Source organism: Hermetia illucens, chromosome 2, assembly GCF_905115235.1.
Source record: "Hermetia illucens chromosome 2, iHerIll2.2.curated.20191125, whole genome shotgun sequence".
In the NCBI taxonomy this organism is placed as follows: Eukaryota; Metazoa; Arthropoda; class Insecta; order Diptera; family Stratiomyidae; genus Hermetia; species Hermetia illucens.
In genome coordinates this window covers 110,024,028-110,044,800 of record NC_051850.1, presented here as the reverse complement: position 1 = coordinate 110,044,800, position 20,773 = coordinate 110,024,028, and the positions used below count along the sequence as shown (strand labels likewise).

The following is a 20,773-nucleotide window of genomic DNA, read 5'->3' as shown; positions in this document are numbered from 1 at the left end:
AGGTGGCGATCGCTGAGAGTTCTTTTTTAATGAAAAACTGCAGACCGAGAAGGAGAGTCTTCCGCGCCTAAAAACGAGACAATTTTATCAACCCTACACGGAAAACCGACGTTACAAGCCACAGAGGGAGCCTCAGACAGGATGGACGAACAGCGACAGCGACACCAGCATAACGATTTTCGCCGATACCGTGTACGAAAATAAGGCTGATGTAACAGCATTGCAAGAGATGTGCTAAACAGGGACCGCTTTCCTAGAGAAGAACCACTGCACCATATATTATAGCGGCCATCCAATAAACCATGTGCTCGGAGTAGGTTCCTTAGTCAGCCAGAAAAATAAACCTGGTGTTATCGCTTTGAAAATATAAGTAGAAGGGGTTTGCGAGGCAAATTTAGAAATATAAGCCTCATAAACGGTCACGTCACTACAGAGGAGACTGCATAGTTTACCTTCTACAAGGCAGTTGAGCGGACCCTCAAGGCCTGTCCCAAGTATGACATCATACTTCGAGATTTTATCAGTCAAGGAGGGACGGAGCCCTTATTCAGGCAATCTGTCGGCTCCCATAGCTCACATAGGAACCGATGATAATAGACTGCTCATCATTTAGTTAGCAGTATCACATGAAATGGTTATTGAAAGTGCCTGGTTTGCGCGGAAATCAGGTCCACAAACATAAGTAAAATTGCAAACTCATGGCCGCGTTCGAGAGAATGTGGCGCGGCAGGATCTGCAGCATTCGAAATTTATTTCGAAAGTTGCGGATGCGGACGGGTAGATGGCGCGGAACTCTCCACTCACTCATTTTCTGAACGCACCGGGGGAGTGGAGAATTAGCGGTGGAAAAATGCCGTTGATTGGGACAGTAAGGACCGCATGGAAATAAGTCGGTCTCTTCTGTTCCAATCAACGGCATTTTACATTGCGCCACAAGAAGAATCCTCCGAAATCTATGAGCGATACCACGACCATCAAGTTGTGAATAAAATGCGGCTCAATAGGTTGCGGTGAAGGGGGGTGGGGGGGGGGGGGGGGAGGTCACCTAATCCGTATGGATGAGAATGATTCAGCCCAGAAAGTCTATAAGGGCAATATCTGTGGTAGAAAAGAAGAAGAGGCAGACCCTGCCTGAGATGAAGCAATGACGTAGGCCAGGAAGCCAGACAGCTTTTAGGGATATCGAATTGACGGACCTCGCCGCAAAATCGGGATGTCTGGCGTTCCTTACTAAGGCAAGCCTAAGCGGGATACCGGTTGTTGCGCCGTTGATGATGAAGAGACCAAAATCAGATTGACCATCAGGATCACTTAATAATTTTTGGAGGTATTGTGTTTGAGTGCTGCGTTTACTGGAGCGAGATAAGCTATCGCAGTTGTCCCAACATGCGACGTATTCTGACCCATGGGGAGCTGCGTTCAAGTCGATGCTGTCTGCAGTAAAAGGCAAAATGCCTCAATATGTTATGTGTCCCAGATTGCTGTGGGAGAGAGTTCTGACTCTGTTTGACTACAATACGGAAATTATACTTCCTACGACATCACTAAAGACAAAGTTCTTGACGCAGTAAAACGAGTCTATGATAACGTAGTCTCCGATATTGATCGAATCCCTAACAAGGCACTGAAACTGACAATGAAAATAGCACCAAGAATTTTCGCACAACTATTTACAAACTGAATTCCATGAACACTTAGTGACTGAATAGCCCCGCGAAACAATACCAGAGCGGTGATCCCGCGGGGAGAGTATGAAAAAAATTTAGTCGGTAAGGGTCTGGCATGCACGTCCTCGACTTTAGATACGTATCCATTATGGATTTTTTCCAGCCAAAATCGAGTCGGAATACCGGAAGCTGGATGATTCTAAAAATTGAAAATATTTCTTGGTATATCCAAATGCGAAGTTCATGTCAGTTCCTTTTATGTAAGATATTGCGATAAATCTACGTGAAAGACACCATTTTGATCTTCTACAACTTTGTTAATAATAGTTGAATTGTTTCCAAACTTCCCAAGATTGTGTCATATTATTGGTACCAAATTTTGTACTCTAAAAATGAGTTTAAGGGGAGTTTTCTGGGAAATTTTATTTCAGCAGTTATCGGAATGGCATGCATTTTGAAGCCTAGATTTTGTAATAGTGCACCATTGTGAATTTTTTCGGATTTTTCGTTTGGATAGTCTCTGCTAACGAGGCCTGTTATATTTTTCGGGGCGTATATTTAGAGGCCGCGCAAAGTATTAATCGAGCCCTTTCATTTGATGCCACCACGCCTCTCAAGCTCGTCATCCAACGGAGCAAGATGGTATGCTTTATTGAGCTCTGTTTGAAAGCGGATGAAAACCGATGGGGGAGCGCCTGTAGAATCATGATGAGGTAGTTCAGAGGCCGTTCATCTTCGCAGATCTACCTTCTTGTTAAAAATCATCAAGTGATTATTCCCCCAGCAAGAAGAGCCTACTTCCAGCGTTCTCTGAATGTGACGGAAATACCGCCAGTCAGCAGGAGCGAGCTGGTGGAGATCTGCGTAGAATGCGAGATGACAAAGCTCGGGGTCTGGATGGCGTACCAAATAGGGCTCTTAAGCTTTTCATGAAATCCAGACCGGACAGTGGATATTTCCTGCGGGAAAGCAGCGGCAAAAGATAGTACTACTTCCTAAAGCTGATAAATGTCCAGGTGAGCCAACCTCCTACAGACCTGTATGTCTTAGAGTGTATCCCACAGAACTCTGCACTGGACCAACTACTGTGGAACATCAACGATCTTCATCTTACGGTTCCGGAGGAAGTTACGGCGACAATATAGCGCTGGTTGTAGTCACAAAGGATTTTGAAGATGCTGACTTATACTCACGGGAAACGATCAGTGCTGTTAAGGGTAGGCTAGAGAGTTCTAATCTAACGCTTGTGGACGAAAAAACCCTACAAGCCCTATAAAAGAAATTATGCCCGTATCCAAATTGGGAATCATATCATCAATGGGAATGGGAATAGATGGGGGGGTTGCGCACGGTATACTTTCAGGCTGCCGGCAGTAGGCTAATAAGTTCGATACTGATCTACGCGGAACCATTTTGGGAGAAGCCATTGCGAGTTACATTTGACGCTAACCCCCTGTGCTCAGTTTACAAAAGAACAGCCTGACTTTAGGGCTATCTCAGATGATGCTGCTCTGACTTTAGGGCTATCTCAGATGATGCTGCGTTAATCATCTCGCAAATGATGCCCATCGTGGATATATACAATGCAAAGTTAATCTTTCCTTTATCGCAGACGAAGAACGCCGAAAGCGAGAGAGATCTCTAAATAGATGGCAAGAGCGTTGGAAACGCCCGGAAAAGAGTCGGTGGGCTTACAGGCTCATCCCTGCCATCAATTAGTGGTTGGAGAGACGGCACGGTGAGATTAAGTATAATCTTAGCCGGTTTCTCACTGGGCATGGAGGGTATCGCCAGTGTTCGTACAGGTTTAAACTGGATATCTCACCCGATTATCCATTGATGATGGAATCCTAGAGGATTCAGAGCACGTATTCTTCCACTATCCAAGATTTGAAGAATAAATGAAGAACCTAGAGGAAACCCTAAATGCTGGTGCCTGGTGCGAAGAAAGCTAGCATGTCGGGAAGACTGGGATGCGATCAATTCCATAACTATTCAGACCCAACTGCAAAAGCCAGAGGAGACGAAAAACGCGCAGTTACGTACACCGCGTGTAGACGAAAGGTGACCAAGCTAGAAGGAGCTAACCCCGCCTGGTGATATGATAGCGGAGTCGAAGTAGGTAAAAATCCCACACGCAGACGCGTCCAGGCCAGTGTCTTTTGAAGATATCCACCTCCTCCTAAAAATAGACAGACAAACATTGAATCGATTCTAATATTTTTGTTTGTTTTGTTTCACATAAAATCTTAAAAAAGACAGATAGGTAGATAGACAGACAGACCATATTAGTAAGGTCTTGTTTTCCGAAAATGGCGGCAATTATTCTACTAAAGCCTGTCGAATTCAAAATACTCTGCCGCACGCACTATAAGTACTTTAAAAAAAAAACGAAAAATCTACATCAGTGTAGCTAGGGAATGACATACGGAATTTTAGGTACTTATATTGATTTTTAAAAAGTAGGCGGATGTTTGCTTAAAGTTTTTTAATTTTCCACAAAAAAAATGACTTTAACGTATCATTAAAAATTGTTGCAATGAAATCATCCAAAATTCAATACGACATTCTCTTTGAAATTTTGTTGTGAAGATGTGGTAACGTTTTCAAGTAAAAACATTGAAAATTGTTGAAGTTATGCTACATGTCAGAGAGAAAAATGCGTTTAATGTTTGACACGTCTTATTGATACGAACGAGGCACGATAATAGATCATTTTACTTTATGCAGCTCTAATTTGAGGTAGGGCACTTCAAATATTATCCAGTGTACCGGTCTATAAAAGAATAACCTTAAGGGTACCTTTCGCCCTCTGGCCGTCTCAGATGATGTAACATTCGCAGTCTCTAGAATACCATTTTGGCAGATCGCAGACGAAGAGGGCGGAAAATGAGAGATGGGTAAATAGATGGGAGAAGCATTGGGAGCGCTCAAGAAAGGGTCGATGAATATACAGACTAGTACTTACCATTGAGAAGTGTTTGGAGAGACTGCGTGGTGAGATCAACTTTAATCTTAGCCATTTTCTCATGAGCATGGAGGATATCGCCAGTACAGGCACACGTTTAAACTCCAAATTAGATGGAGTCCCAGAGGACTTAGAGCATGCATTCTTATACTGTCCAACATTTGTGAAAGAAAGGTGGAACCTAGAGGAAACTCTAGGATTAACATGATTGGTTCTAATATGAAAGGTGGAACAGACCGATTACGAATGTTTCGTAGAGGGAAAAGAGATCAAGCAAGAGTGAGCTAACTCCCTTCGATGATATAATACTTTATGCTGGTTCCACGGGGCAAGGCGTCTCGAGTTGGTTTTAGTGGATAAAACTTACATACACTGGCGGGTATAGGCTAGTGTCTATTAAAGGTTTTCACCTGCGCAAATAAATTGGATCGATTTTAATAAGGTTCTGCTTTGCACGAATCTTTAATAATGGAACGAACTAGTTTATACTCCCAATGTAGGGTCGCCATTGACTCACAGATGCAGCATAGACTGTCAGCAACTACTACCTCTTTTCAATCCTTTCCAAGAACTTCTGAGAAGTATATTCTCATGCCGGCATATTTTGTTATACTTATGATCGTTGGCCAGACAGTGCTGTGAGCTTAATCCTAATAGAAATATCAACATGATTAGAACTGCTTCAGCAGGAGAAATCCTCGAGGAAGAATTATAATGTAATGTTTCCCGGCGAATGATCTGCTCTGAATTATTCTTCATTAAGGATGGCTTTGTTTTTCCATAATTTAGAATAACTTTATTTCCAGCTTGTGTAAGAACAATTTAAAATCACAAATTTTACATTCCCATTTTAGTAAACAGGTGGTAAAAGCACAACTCCGCCATTGCTTTCGTCTATTGTGACAACTATATTTTTGTAGCAGTCGATCTCCTAAAACGGATAAAATTTGATGTAAATCGGCTGCCTATACTGTAATTAAAGAAAATACGAACCTCATGGTGAACACTGTCTTTATCAACGCAGAAGTTCAATCCATTCGATTTCTTTGTGCTGCATAACTGACCCTCTGGGCAAGGGTAAATAGTTCCCGATGGATAGGCTTGTCCAAAGCAAAGAGCATAAGTGGTTTCACTGAGGCAAGCAAATCGGGATGTACAGTTTCCACATGCTGGGTTGCATGGTTCCTCTGGTTCGGGAGCGCATATCCTGATATCGTTACCACAAACCAATCCATATGGGCAAGAATACACCGCTGAATCTACATTATTATCTGGAAATAGTGGATAATAAGAAAATCGAAATAACAATTTTCGAGCACTGAAGTTGAAAATGCGTACCATCTATACAGAATGAAAACGTTGTCTTATCTCTGCATACCACCTTGGATTTCGAACCACATACCCCACAAGATCCAAATGCGTAGTCCACGGTTACGAACACGATCAGTAGAGCCTGACAAGGATAATTATATAACTGATTTGTCTTACTCTCAAAATTTGGATGGAAACACTAAATAATTCAAAATAAGGCTTTCAAACTCGGTTAGTTCAAGTCAACTGCAAAAGGGTCACCGGAAAATAACACACTGGGATAAAAACTCGACTTCAGGATTTCTAATACAAGAATATGTTTGGAAAACCAATCCTTATCAGCAACTAACATTAATCTTTTGTTTCAAAATTATTTTCAACTGCAAACTTACAAAAAATGCACGCATTTTGTCTCTTTAGATTTTATAACAACTTGGACACTATCGTTTGCGTTCTTCTAGCCTTTTGATATGAAACTAATTCTTTTTCCGGTGTCCCAAGGCCTTTTATACATAAGGCTGTGCAAGTTCAAACGCATTCTAACAAACTTTTTGGGAATAATAAAATTCTATAGCCAGATTATCTTTATATTCGTCCAGATAAGATTGATCCAATAAATTAGCCGATTTTAAAAAATCTGCGAAAAATATGACAGCTCTAATGTGAGCAATGCTACGTATATCTGTTTGTTTAGATTTATCTAGCAAACTGTTAAAAGTTATCATGACTGCATAAGCATATACACAATACGGGTCACTTTTATTTTGAAACGGAAATACAGTGAAAGCGGCATCTACATATTTCTTGAACACTCCATTTGATTTTTCGCTGACGTAATATTTTTACTTGCTTTCCTGACATCCAACATGAAAAAAATCAGTTGCTTGTCTAGTTCTCAGCACTGAACTGTCCGGACTATACAGGTTGGTTTGGAGAGAGAGGAAAAAGGACAATAATCTGGTTGGCCCAAAAACACTCTCTTTTCGTTATCGTATTCCTTAAAGAAGAAAGGGGGGGACATTCACATCACTGCTATAACTTCAATGCAGACGCGCTATGGATTTATGGGAAATATACGGCAAATTTTCAATCTAACAACGGAAACCGGAACTTTATTTGATCAGATATCGTAAACGGAGAATATTTCCGGGCCTAGATATATGCGCGGAATACGATATTTTTTTCAGATTTGCTTACCTTGTGTCCTAAGTTTGGCTCTATTTAGAGATCGATAATCCCAAAGGAAGTGCCAGAGGGTTTCTGCATATTCTCCGCAGCTTTGGCACATTGTAAGGTTTCCCGAAACTGATGGCATAGTACCCTAAAATGCAGGTCCCCTGGGGACCACCGTAACCTTGCACGCATTTACACGAGTTTGCCCCAAAATTTTTCACGATCGGGTTTTGTTGTGAGAAAGGCAAACCTTCCTTGACTTGACACTGGTGGAAAGCCTTCTCCACCTGAAGTCGGTGGTTGTTAGGTTGTGCGAGCAGATTAAACCCTTGAGAGTGTCGAGTGATTCGCAGACTACACCCACCAAAGAAATCCCGAAAGCCAGGCCAGTCGGTCCGCCTACTCATTCCTCCTTATGTTCCTATAGCCAGGAACCCAGAGGAGGATGACTTTGGGACTGCTCAACAGAATACTCAGCGCATCTCTACACTGCTCCATCAGCCTGAAGGATATCATCACTGCGTACAAAGCCTTAGTGGACGCCTGGTTGTCGGTCAGAATGATTGTGTCTCACTTTGGGCTTGGATCACGCCTCACCCACCGACATACTTCCATAATGGCTAGTACTTCCGCTTAGATACTGACGAATCCTGGAAGACCGTACAACTCAGCCACACGGTTTGTATCCGAGCAAACCACCGCCACGGCTTCGCAGACCATCTTTGATCCGTTGATGAAGAGTATTATATCACAAACTTGCTACATTTGGCGGTCCCTCTACTAGACCTTCGTTGGAAAGTCCACACCAAAATTCTTCTTAATAACTCATACATACCATGGCTGTGTACATCCAGAGAATCATCCTGGGCTGGAAACTTCATTTTCTAACAAAGACCTTTTTGCAGGCGTGGAAAACTTCCTTCCTTCCTTCTTAATCATCAGTCCTATGTTTAATTTCCAATTTAATTTATTATTCAGGAACACACCCAGATACTTTACATTGGAGGAAAAAGCCAATCTTTATTCTCATAGCCGCTGAAGGTGTAATTCGGACACTTTAGTCTAGGTGGTAAATAGCATCGGTTTTAGTTTGATTTTCCCTTTCCCAACCCGGCCTCCATGATTTCACTCACTCACGCTACCACCCAGAGCACCGGAGAGACGGCCCCACGCTTTTCAATGCGTGAGACACCCTTCGAATCCTATCTGATTAGAGCTTCCTAGATGGCTTTGGTACTAACATTGTCGAATGCTCTCTCTATATACGGGAAGTCCGCATCTACTTGATCTCGGGCGAGACCAAATGGAGTGCAGTTTATTCGCACTGTTTTTGGTTCACGGACTCCTCCTTTTGGGTTTAATACCCAAGGTTCAAAAAATTAAAAGAGGACCAAGACAGTTTACGGTATCGTACCAGGGCACTGCCTCACTTCTGCCTTGGAAGCAGCGTGACTGAACGGTTCACAAACGTTATGCGCTCTTTTTTATAATTCGAAAAACACAGCATGGGTGCAAATTATATCGAACGTAATTCCGCCCCCACTTCAGAACAAAGCTGGCCTTTTTTCCAGCTCAGCCGAGCTATGGTCTGAAGCACCCATGTCGTATTTTGCAAATTATAAATAAGTCGGGATATCGAAAGCTGGATGCTTAAGGTATAATGATTTTTGGTTCATTTAATGTTAGCAACTCTCTATGCAGTGGTTTTTCATTCGTACATAGCTAAAAATGCAAAGTATTCCTTCACTAATTAACGCATCATCGCGCATTTCCACTTTACCCCGTGGAGAAGAGCATACATATTAGTACTTAAAGTAAATGTCACTGGTACTAACGTATACACATATCTGCCCTATTGAACACTACACGTAAACTTAATTAGCACATAAATATACACATCTCTGTTTCAAGTAATTCATACTGATACACAAATTACTAAAAAAGCAAAAAAATGCAAACTGGACCGTGCCGCTCATATGAGTTCACTTTATATGATGATGACGTCATATGCTTCTTAGAATATAATAAATTCATCTGAAATGTACAACTTTCTTCTATAACTTAATTATGTTAATTAATTGTTATGTTAATTGCGTTCTAACTTATTTATCTTATGTAATATATGGTATACTATGTAAATTATAATATGTACCATAATATAAACAAGTTACATTCTTACCTACTACCAAATTGTGTACTTCTAGGATGAACCTAAGGTGGGTTTCCATTATTCCATTATTAACTTTATTTGAGAAGGTATCGGAGTGGGATGTATTTTGAGGCCTAGATTTCGCACAGATGCACCATTCTGAATTTTTGCAGATTTTTGGGCTGAGTGAGTTCTGAGAACGCTTCACTTTTTGGGGCACACATTTTGAACGCTCACTTCCCTATGTTTCACTCAATATCAGAAATAAGATAACATGCCCATATTCTGTGAAAACACTCAACACAAAATGCTATATGTAAAGGGATTCACAAAACACACCTGCTCACCAAATTCGCTAACCACAGGTTCAGCCGCTTCCAAGTAAATCGGGTGTGACAGACAGGCAGACATTGAATTGATTTTAATCAGGTTTCCATCACGCTTCTCTCAGGCTAAAGATGAGGCAGTGTTTGATGAGTTGTCTCTGCCATGGTACGAAACCGTATGCCATCTTCATCCTCTTTTAATTCAATTTACTTCCCATTCAAAACAAAATCCCAAAAAAAAGTTATCTATTAGGCCGCTAAAATGGCCTAACCCCTTGAACTAATTATTGCGTTTATATTCTCGTTTTCGTCTTTGAAATTTTATTCTAATTTTCTGGTGTTGGAATGATTTTCAATCCCCCTCGGGTTGCCAAAGATTTTGGGCGATATAAACACGTCATATCTTTTCTCTGGATATAACTAACGTTGCCTTTTTTCCCTTTTCCACTCGGCCACGCGAACTCTTCTAAATTTGATTCTAGAATCGTTGACCAATACAACCTTGGAGGAGACTTCGTGCTGCCATATAAAATGTTACCGGTGCTATCACTAGTCTTTCGGGCGAACTAAGTGGTTAGGACACCGTCCTTCCGGAAGCCATTTCATAATTTCAATCTAGGAGTAAATATGTCCCATACCAAAGAGGCTTCACTCCAGGCAAATCAGCAACAGATCGGATTTTTTCTCTGCGGCAAGCGATGGCAAATCTGCTGGAATATGGAGAACAGTTGCACCATCTATTCATCGACTTTAAAGCCGCCTATCATAGCATAACCAGGGTAAAACTGTACACGGTCATGAGAGAATTCGGTATCCCGGCGAAATTGATAAGACTGACTAGGCTGACACTGACCAGTGTGCGAGGCCAGATAAAAACAGGAGGATCACTCTCAAGACTATTCGACATCAACAACGGTCTACACCAAGAGGATGCCCTATCATGCGTCGTCTTTAACCTGGCTCTCGTGAAAATAACCCGTGATTCTGAGATAAATGCAAGAGGTACGATGCTTTTTAAGTCCACGCATCTACTGGCCTATGCTACCGATATCGACCTCATGCGAAAAACCACCCGTGACGTACAAACTGCATTCATCTAGATCGAGCAGGCAGCAATAAGCGCGAGATCTTGGGCTGCACATCAATGAAGGCAAGACAAAGTATATGAAGGCAACGTCAGCATCGAAAACAAACCAACCAATAATATCAAAGCGCAGTGGTCAAACAGAAGAATAAGGATAGGAGAACACAACTTTGAGACGGTTGATAATTTCTCCTATCTAGGGTCGAAAATCACAACAGATAACAATTACGATGATGAAATCCGCGCACGGTTGTTGCCACCCAACAGAGCCCATTTCAGCTTACAAAAACTGTTCTGCTCGATACGTCTCACCATAGGGTCAGAGCTCTGTACAAGACAATGATCTTGCCAGTCCTCATCTATTCCTCAGAGACTTGGGTTCTTAGCAAGAAAAATTGCGACCTTTTGGCCGCGTTCGAGAGAAGAATCCTCCGAAGAAGTTATGGCCCGTACATGAGGATGGACGATTCCGTAGCCTACATAACGACGAAATCTATGAGCGATACCATGACCGTCCGGTTGTGGATAAAATCCGGCTAAATAGGTTACGGTGGGCGGGTCACTTAATCCGTATGGATGAGGATGATCCCACCCGGAAAGTCTATAAGGGCAATATCTATGGTAGAAAAAGAAGACGAGGCAGACCCTGCCTAAGATGGAACGATGGCGTCGGTCAGGCTGCCAGACAGCTTTTAGGGATATCGAATTGGTGGATCCCGGCGCAAAACTGGGATGTCTGGAGTTCCTTATTAAGGCAGGTCTAGACCGGATACCGGTTGTTGCGCCGTTGATGATGAGCAAATGTCTTAACGGAGGTTAATTTAGTTACTAGGGTGCAGCACCAGTCATCAGTGTGTTCTTGTTTGAGGCGCACGGTACTGCGAGGACATTGTAACAGTTCTTTCCACAGTAACTCCAAAAGTGACCGCATTGAACTGGTATTACACTTAAAGTTTGACAAGGCCAGTCTTCGCCCATCCACCTACATCTACATACAAGGCGAGTTGCGGTGTTGCGTAGAAGACTGCGGCCAGAAAGAATCTTTAGGGCAGCACACTAATTTGCACCTTCTATCTCTTCAATCGAAAATGTTGAGAACCAACATCAATCGAAGACACACCCTTTTGACAGCTTTACGTCTTTTGATGGGCGTATAAATTTTACAACACAGGCCATCAATGTTGGTGATAATAAACTAATTAAGCAGAGAAACCTTTCGGTCTTTGCTACCAACAAGATGCTGGCTTTGGGAACTAACGAAAGCTCGTAGAGCACCTGGTCTTCGACGATCATGTTGTGGTAAAAGTTGGCAAGGTTCACCATTCCCTTGATGCGCGGAATCTAAATTTTCAGTCGCAAATGTTAAATGTATCATGAGTCTAGATCTAAAGGATGCAATCTGGCAAATTGCGCTGGATGAGGCGTCCATTGAGAAATTGCCTTCACAGATAGACATGAGAAATATATTTGTAAAAAACGAGGTTCGATATTAGGGAACATTATCGCAAATGGGACGATTTGTACTGATGCAGACAAGGTACGTGCCACCTTGAATTTTCAATATCCAAAAATTGTCCAACTGTGGCCCCTTGGAATGCGTCGATGGTATAAGCGATTTGTCCAAAATAACGCGTTACTGACTACACCATTGACAAACATAGTCCATAAGAAGCGTCAATTTTGCTATTCAGAAAAGCTGCATTCGGAGATTCTAGTTCATCATTACATATACGAAAGGCTTGTACCGAAACACTTTGAGAAGAAACAAGATCGCGTTAGATTTGGATTTCAATACGCGAACTATTTGCAATGAATTAATCGCTTTAGCGAAAATTCAATCAAACTGCAGGGATTCAATAGGTTCGTACACTAGCGAGCCAATCATACTATGAGGGTGAAATGCAGCAACAAATTCGGTAGCTTTGGATTCCGAAGGAGATAACACCAGAGGTGGTCACTCGAGAGCACAATCATCTCTTAAGTGCATACAGGAGGCGGGGCAGGGGATTGGTAAAAACTTGGATAGAAACCGGTCTTTGCGTTCGTCCTATATAGCTCTTCTCGCAATCTAGACATGTCACTTTATATACCCCGCTGGATTTGTTGCTTTATTTGCGGTTCTTGGGCTATTGTGCCTGCTTTTGAGCTGGTGAATCCTATCCAAAGGCACCGAGTAAATAGGGAAGACAGACAGATGTTGAATCGATTCTAATAAGGTTTTGTTTTACACAAATATTGGGTGTCACATAGGACAAACGCCTTAAATTGATGATGTGGTACCCTACTGTGATGCGTCCGGCCATTTCCTTACCACGCTTTATGATTCCTCTCTGCAAATGTCAGGCCTACATTTTTCCACCACCCCTTTGGAACTGTGACTATTTTAAAGAAACACAAGTCGACATCAGCGGCATGATTTCCAAGAATAATCGCAACGCGCTCCGTGGGTTCATCATTCCGTTGATAGGTGCAGCTAAGTATGATAAATGGATACACCAATCATCGCTAGAAATCTTCCAATCAGGTTCTTATTGGTTGAAGAGAATGTATTTCGTGCATTATAACTCATAAACAGTTTGATTAATGCGTTGATAGTTGTTCTTGCTATACGAAAACAGAATTGTCAATACGAAGCCTCCAGGACTCGACAATGGGAAGCAATTTGTTGTAGATTGGTCGCTACGCATTTACATTTTCCTCACAGTGATCAAGAAATTCCCAGTTTCTGGCATCAAACCCAAAGAAAATACATCCAACCAAGCACGTCTATAACAACTCCACAAAGATATATGGCTTTGACTTACAACCTGCTTAAGAGCTTTGTTTTGCTTACAACCGGGGCCCCCAGCCTTGTTAAGGAGGTTGTTGTTGCACTTTTGAATCTCTGTTGCCACGCTTATGGCCTTGAGGAGATAAGCCTTCGATCAATTTCAGGAAAGATCTTAATACGTGATTTCCATAGAACACTTGAGTTTAATCTTCCCCTGTAGCTCTTATGCAATTCTCCTTGGGTTTGTATCCGCCCATGTGCAAAGCTATTTGGAGCAGCCTCTCTTGATTCATTGTATAGCTAACTTTTCTTCAGGCCTTTTCAGTTCCTGATTAATGTTCACCACTATTTTCTTGGCCACATGTCTGACTTGCCGACAGAATTTCAAAGAATTCATTATTCCGTTCTATCTGTTTGTCAGTTGCATCTTGCTTAGAAATACAGGGTGCGGCAGCATAACTTCCTTTTTTCAAAACTCAATAAAAACTATTGTATGCATCGGAAAATATTTATTTATTTTTTATAATGTAGGTACATGTCTAAAGTTTTTATTTACATTGTTTTGAAGATCAAATCTGTTAGGTGACGTCCCCCATTCTCCATACATTGCGTAAACCGATTTCTGGCGTTTGGCATGACTCTTGTTAGCATAGCAGGTGTTATGTTGGCAATTTCTTCTTGGATGTTTGTCTTCAAATCTTGTAGGGTTCTTGGACGGTTCACATAAACACGGGATTTCAAAAAACCCCATAGAAATCACAAGGGGACAAGATCGGGAGAGCGTGCCGGCCATTCCAAATCGCCTCTAATTGAGATAAGGCGCTCTGGAAAGTGTTCCCTCAAAACAGCCATCGATGCTCTTAAAGTGTGTGCTGTTGCACCGTGTTGTTGGAACCAAGTGTCTCCCAAATCCAAATTTTCTAGCCGTGGGAAAAAAAATTCTGCAGCATGTTTACATACCGGTCCGAATTCACTGTCACTGTAACCTCATTTTCCTCAAAAAACCAGGGACCAATAATTCCAGCTGAGGAAATGGCACACCACACTGTGACTTTGGGTGAATGCAAAGGCTTTTAATGCAATTCTCGAGGGTTGGTGTCAGCCCAGTAGCGCATGTTTTGTTTGTTAACCGACCCACACAAATGAAAATGGGCTTCATAGCTAAAAACACAATAGCACCCTCGGGAACGACATCAAGAAGAAGCTCACACGCGTTCATCCGAGAATTGAAGTCACGTTCTGAAAGTTCCTGCACTATCGCTATCTTATAGGGATCAAAATGAAGATCATCACGAAGAATTCTTCTCACAGAACGACCGGACAGTCCAAGGGCAGATGCGTGTTTGCGCGCAGAACGCCGTGACGATCGCAACTGCTTCAATGTTCTCAGGTGATCTAACGGGCCGAGGGACTCCAGTTCTTCCTTTTGTCGGACTTGCAGTTTGTCTGAATGTAGTGACCCATGTAACAATTGATTTGCGGTGTGGGACGGGAGCCAACGGGGCTAAATTAAAGCGATTCCGAAATGCACGCTGTGTTGCAATAACCGAACATCTGCTTGAAAAGTAAACCTCAATGGCAAAGGCACGCTCCTCACTATTCCAACGCATGATGGCGACTGAACCGCGTCGGGACAAAACTTTACAGTATCCCCTCTTGAACGAGACCACTAGCGCTCCGCTATGACATCAACTAACTGAGTGGCGCGCATTTTAAAAAGGAAGTTATGCTGCCGCACCCTGTAGTTAAACCTATCGAACAGTGCATTACCATGGATGCAGTGATTGACATTTTAGGCGGGTAGATTCATGCAATCTGTTCCACTCGAATATAACCATGTCAGGTATCAAATGAAAAGTCCCGATTAGTACTGACCGAAGTTGGTGTAAGTTTTGTCATTGGAAGTGAAAGGGAAAGAATGAGGAGGTAGAAATGCACACCTAAATTCTTTTGGCAATAAGAAATTTTAGAAAATTACAGGTTGCTAGCCCACCAGTTCCTAGCCCTTTTAACCACCGATTAAGACAAACAAGAAATATGCTTAGTGTATTTTAAACCCATGTTCAATGGGTTAAAAATTTTAAAGTAGGTTTCGGACGATGAAGTATGGAGGGCCAGCAACAATACCTCTCATCACTTAACTTTGCAATGAATGTCAGAGCTAAGTTCTGTTTCACAAAGCGACAAACAACATTTTTAATTTAAACTCATCTGAAAGCCAGACCATTCATTTCACGCGAATTATTTCGGAAAATTCCATAAAATTTCAATGAACAAAAGTAAACAACAGGTTTTGCTTCCTACCGACTCCTTCATATTAAATTTTCAAAACTACAGTAAAATTCGATTAATAGTTTATTGGGAGAATTATCTTATCTTAACGACTGCCTAGATAATTATTTTGACTCAAGTTTGAAATGGCTTATCCAAAAATTATTGCAATAGTGTTCATCATGATCAAGTCAAATATACTAGGAACATGTTTGAATGTTTCTGAAAAGTTAGCGCATGGATAACCATCAAGGGAATGTCACTGGTAACCTAAGAGTCTACTGGGATTACGACACTTTTGTACAAAACGACAAATAAATGAGGTAACACTTATAAATAAGCAACAATTCCGTCTTTAAGTCCTTTGTGGGGATAATATATTCCTTCCTTTTAGATTTCGAAAAGTTCGCCGAAACTGGTGTCAAGTTCTTCCGCGGCATCGAAGTAATATTCACAGTGATTTGCACTGATGCCTTTTAACCCTAAAAATAAAGTAACAAAATATTTTTTGGTATTATCCACACACGCAAAGAGGAATAAACTTCTTTCCTGGATAGATTAAATCAATACAGAAGATCCTCCTCTTCACTCTAAAGTTGTTATTACGATCATAATGGAATATGAAAACAACTACGTAGGTACATAGAGTGCTGAACAGATTACGGCTGTTTGGCTACTCCTGGTTCATCAAAATAGCGTTATGTAAGACAATGTGCAGCTCGCCACTTTGGCTGTAAGGGGCCTGGAAAGGTACTGCATGTTTCAATGCAGCATTCTTCACGCCTTCATCCAGATCGAGCAGGCGGCGCGAGATCTTGGACTGCACATCAATGACGGCAAAACAAAACATATGGTGGCAACGTCAGCACCGAAAACCAATCAACCAACTAACAACATCAAATCACACTGGTCATACGGGAAGAATAAAGTTAGAAGACTACAACTTTGAAACTTGAAAATCACAACCGATAGCAGCTACGATGGTGAAATCCGCGCAAGGTTGTTGTCAGCCAACAGAGCCTATTTCAGCTTACAATAACTGTTCCGCTCGAAACGTCTCACCATGGGGTCAAAGCTCTTACTGTACAAGACAATGATCTTGCCAGTTCTCACGTGTTCCTCGGAGACTTGGGCTCTTATCAAGAAGAATTGCGAACTCTTGGCCGCGTTCGAGAGAAGATCCTCCGAAGATTTTTCGGCTCCCTACATGAGGACCTCGGCGCAAAACCGGGATGTCTAGAGTTCCTTATTAAGGCAGGCCTAGACCGGATACCGGCTGTTGCGCCGTTGATGATGATGATTCTTCAGGCACTCTTTTATAATAATTGTTGTTTCGTATGAGAACAACTAAATTTCTTCGATATTCTTTGTAATCATAGCCAGTTCTTTGTCATCACCACAAGTTACTATTATAACTCCATAGCGACTCAAAGAATATGGACATCATTATACTTGATATTTCCACCAAAAGCCAGCGCTCCTGCGGAAATGGCGTCAAGGTGCCGGTTACCTCAATAATCGCAAATTGTTCAGGCGCTTCGATGTACTACCCATTAACGTGGATAGTAAAGGTCTGATAAAACGTCAAACTGAGAACCTAGCTTTTATTGATATTTATGAGCGCAACTCTACTCGCTTCTCTTTCCAAATCCAGGGCCACTTAACCATGGTCCATGACCCGATGAGAGGGCAAACACATGCCAACCGCGCATTCGAGGTGTTTGCAGAAAAATTTCATAGTCCATTAAATTCCTGCAGGTCTTCCCAACAAGGCAGCGTGAAAAACGTCACCGATAAGAAGAAGAAATATTATCGGTGGCAGGATGCAACCCTGGTGGACTTCAAAATCCTCCGATATTTTTATTGATCACTACCAAATCTCGCACTGATAATAACGATCATTTCTTCTTTACAGGACCCATTCTCTGAATCTCCCTGATCAAGCAGAAATCACCAAGCTGTCAATATACCGCGGGGCTTCGATCTACCATCTACCCCGATATATGTTCAAATAAAGTTAATTATAGTATGTTACTATAATTAGTAATATTTGACTCTAAATCCCACTTAAATTCATCCTAAAATGATGTTTGAGTAAAATTACAACGATGGCTCAAAGACTGAAAATGGTTTTGGAGCAGGAGTCTACATATCGAATAAAAATGGGAAGTGGGCTTTTCCTTTGGGACAATTCACAACGGTTTTTCAAGCTGAAGTGTATGCCATCCTGGATGATTGACGAGCGGTTGAAAGGCAGACCCATCGCAATCTGTAGCGATAGTCAAGTTGCATTGAGAGCGTTGCGTAGTACTTTGATCACTTCAAGAATCGTTAAGGGATGTAGAAACCGATTCTAGATTCAATACGGTGGATTTACTCTGGGTTCCTAGTCGTTGTGGTGGGGAGGGAAATGAATTCTCGGATGCCTTAGCAAAAGAGGCTTCAACTTTTCCCATGCCCGGACCGGAGCCAGCAATTGAGGTGTCGGTTGCATTGGCTGATGTTGCTATCAAAAACTGGGAGCAAGATACCCATAATGGCAGGTGGCAGAGCCTAAGGGCTGCTGGACAGATCAAACTCTTCCTGTTAGAACCAAACAAACATACTGCAAAGTTTATCCTGTCAAAATGCAGGAAAACTTGCAGAAGAATTGTAGGCATTCTGGCAGGCCATAATCCACAAGCTGGGGTATGTTCAGAATAGGAACTATCCAAGGTGATACATGTCCATCCTGTAATGAGTAAGCGCAATCCATGGAACATTTTCTATGCGATGCCTCAGACATCAGATTTTTGGTGCTGATGTGCTCCAACTGCAGCGGTAGTCGTGAAACGGTTCGACGCCTAGGCGCCATGACGACCAGGTGGATTGGTCCGTTGCACGACTACTTCAGCATGGCTTTGCAATCAAATATGGCCTACGTGCTAAGTGCGAACAGACACATTTGATGTACTTAGATGACATCAAGCTGTATGCTCGTACTGATGACCACCTTAGAAGTCTGTTGCGAATAGTAGACATGTTCAGCCGTGATATTCGAATTTAGTTTGGATTGGTCAAGTGTCGAATCCAAGCCATCCGCATATCTCACCATGAGCCGCCTGCTGGACATAGCTTTGGTGATCTCCACATCCAAGCTATGACCGAGACTCACGTCTACAAATACCTAGGAATTTTGCAAGCAACCCATGCTCGAGCTGGTGATCTGAAAAATTCTCTGCTGCCCCAATCCCTGCAACATGTAAAGGTGATACTGAAATCGCGTCGCTCGGGAAAGAATAATATAAGCTCATTAAATATTTCGCTATCCCTTCACTGGCTTATGCACTCGGAATATTGCCGCGGACGAAGACCGATCTGGAAAACGTTCAGCGGGGGATACGGATAACTATGTTCAAATTCCGAATGCATCATCCAAACTCTACCGTGGAGCGGATGAAAATACTTCGTAATATCGAAGGTAGGGGTTTAATTGAGGTGGCGGCACAACATCATCGCCAAGTCGACTCGCTGCGCGCTTATTTTTACAGCAAAGAGCAGGCGAGTCCCTTGCATGCGGCTGTCTGTAAGGCAGACTGTGGACTGACTCCACTTAACTTGAAGGATCGATCTTTCAATCCTCTGAGTGGGGTGAAGTCGGACCAAGAGCGGATCGTTGAATGGAAGTCGAAGGCAATGCACGGTAAACACGTGAATTGTCTTTGGCAGCCATTTGTCGATTTGAATTTGCATTCTGTGCAGGGGACCTCTTTGCTGAGACGGAGGGATTCATGTGTACCATTCAGGACGGCGTGGTCGCCACCCGAGCTTATAAAAAGCTCATCATGAAAGAACGGGGGGAGAACAACCAGTGAAGAATGTGTGAGCCGGCGTTACAAACGTTGGACCATCTCATTTCTGGCTACACTGTTATGTCACCGGCGCAATACATCACCAGGCATAATGCTGTATGTAAGGTAATCCATCAAAACCTTGCATAGAGGGATGGGCTGATCACGGGAACATGTCCCGTTTACCGATATGAGCCGCAAGCAGTAGTTGGTAGTGCTGCTTACAGCATATATTGGGACCGGCATATTCTGAGTGATCGCCGTATTTCACACCAGCCTGACGTACTCTTAGTTGACAAGACTGATCGATGTTGTTATCACCCATATTAGCAATATTAAACGGAAATACGTGGAGGAGAACGTGAACTATGAGCCACTGGCCACGTAAACTTCGGGCGGTGGACCCTGTACCTGCACCCGATAATCGTTCGGTCCTATACCCATAAAATCTAAAGGACCATAAATTTGGCTTAGAAATTTCTGCAACGTATCCCGGGATAACTAAGCTCAAGATCTATGCACTAGAAAAGGTCGATTCCAAAAGCCTCCTAATGTGGTTTCTCCTTAAATCCTAAGCTACGTGGCTAGATTCAAGGATGCCTTCTGTGTCTCTTTCCGGAATAAGAGCACGGGAGAGTTCTAGAATTGCCATCTCTGCACAGGCAGTCGCATCATTTTGCGAGGCTGACCTTGTATTTGGCCGTGAGCTTATTACAATTTCTAATTTCTTAATAAATAAAATAACTTATTACGAAATAATCGTAGAGGTGCTCCTTAACCAGAGCTGACAGTGGTAACAGAACGTCTATTGGCAGTTGTGGCGGTATAAACATTCTTATATCGATTTGGACCAAGCCAAAAATTGGTGTTTTAAAACCATTCATTATCTGCACTTGTTCCCTTTATTATTTTATTGTTATTTCTCAATGTTATATTTTGAGCAATTTAAAGGTCTCAATAACAAAAATGGATGACTATTTGCAGATATTGCTTCCGTTGGTTACATCATACCAGATTAGACCAAACAATGAATCATTTCCAGCGAATTTGGAAGTTTAGCTTACTTTTGGATGGAAATTCCAAACTTGCATTATTTTCTTTTGTCGATTTGCTACTGATTTCAAAGAAACTTGAAATTTCAACCTTCTGAGGTGAAATTCCCATTGACGGGAAGGTGTGCACATCCGGCAATAATTACATGACGTTGCAAGTATTCACGTTTTG

General features: G+C 42.2%; 1 protein-coding gene across 1 annotated transcript; it reads right to left on the bottom strand.

Annotated features, from left to right (window-relative positions):
• Positions 1 to 5,408: 5,408 nt before the first annotated feature.
• LOC119648736 lies at positions 5,409 to 6,492 on the bottom strand. The gene is made up of 4 exons (XM_038050554.1): positions 6,339 to 6,492; positions 5,974 to 6,088; positions 5,629 to 5,906; positions 5,409 to 5,566 (listed from the first exon to the last, which is right to left on the bottom strand). The coding sequence occupies exons 1-4, from the start codon at positions 6,351 to 6,353 to the stop codon at positions 5,486 to 5,488; spliced, it is 489 nt and encodes a 162-aa protein (XP_037906482.1). The 5' UTR covers positions 6,354 to 6,492; the 3' UTR covers positions 5,409 to 5,485.
• Between the last annotated feature and the right edge of the window lie 14,281 nt (positions 6,493 to 20,773).

Coding starts and splice junctions, on each gene's coding strand:
- LOC119648736 (XM_038050554.1), bottom strand. Junction 5,907..5,973: donor GTTTTCATTCTGTATAGATG/GTACGCATTTTC, acceptor CACTATTTCCAG/ATAATAATGTAGATTCAGCG. Junction 5,567..5,628: donor AAGACAGTGTTCACCATGAG/GTTCGTATTTTC, acceptor TATCCGTTTTAG/GAGATCGACTGCTACAAAAA.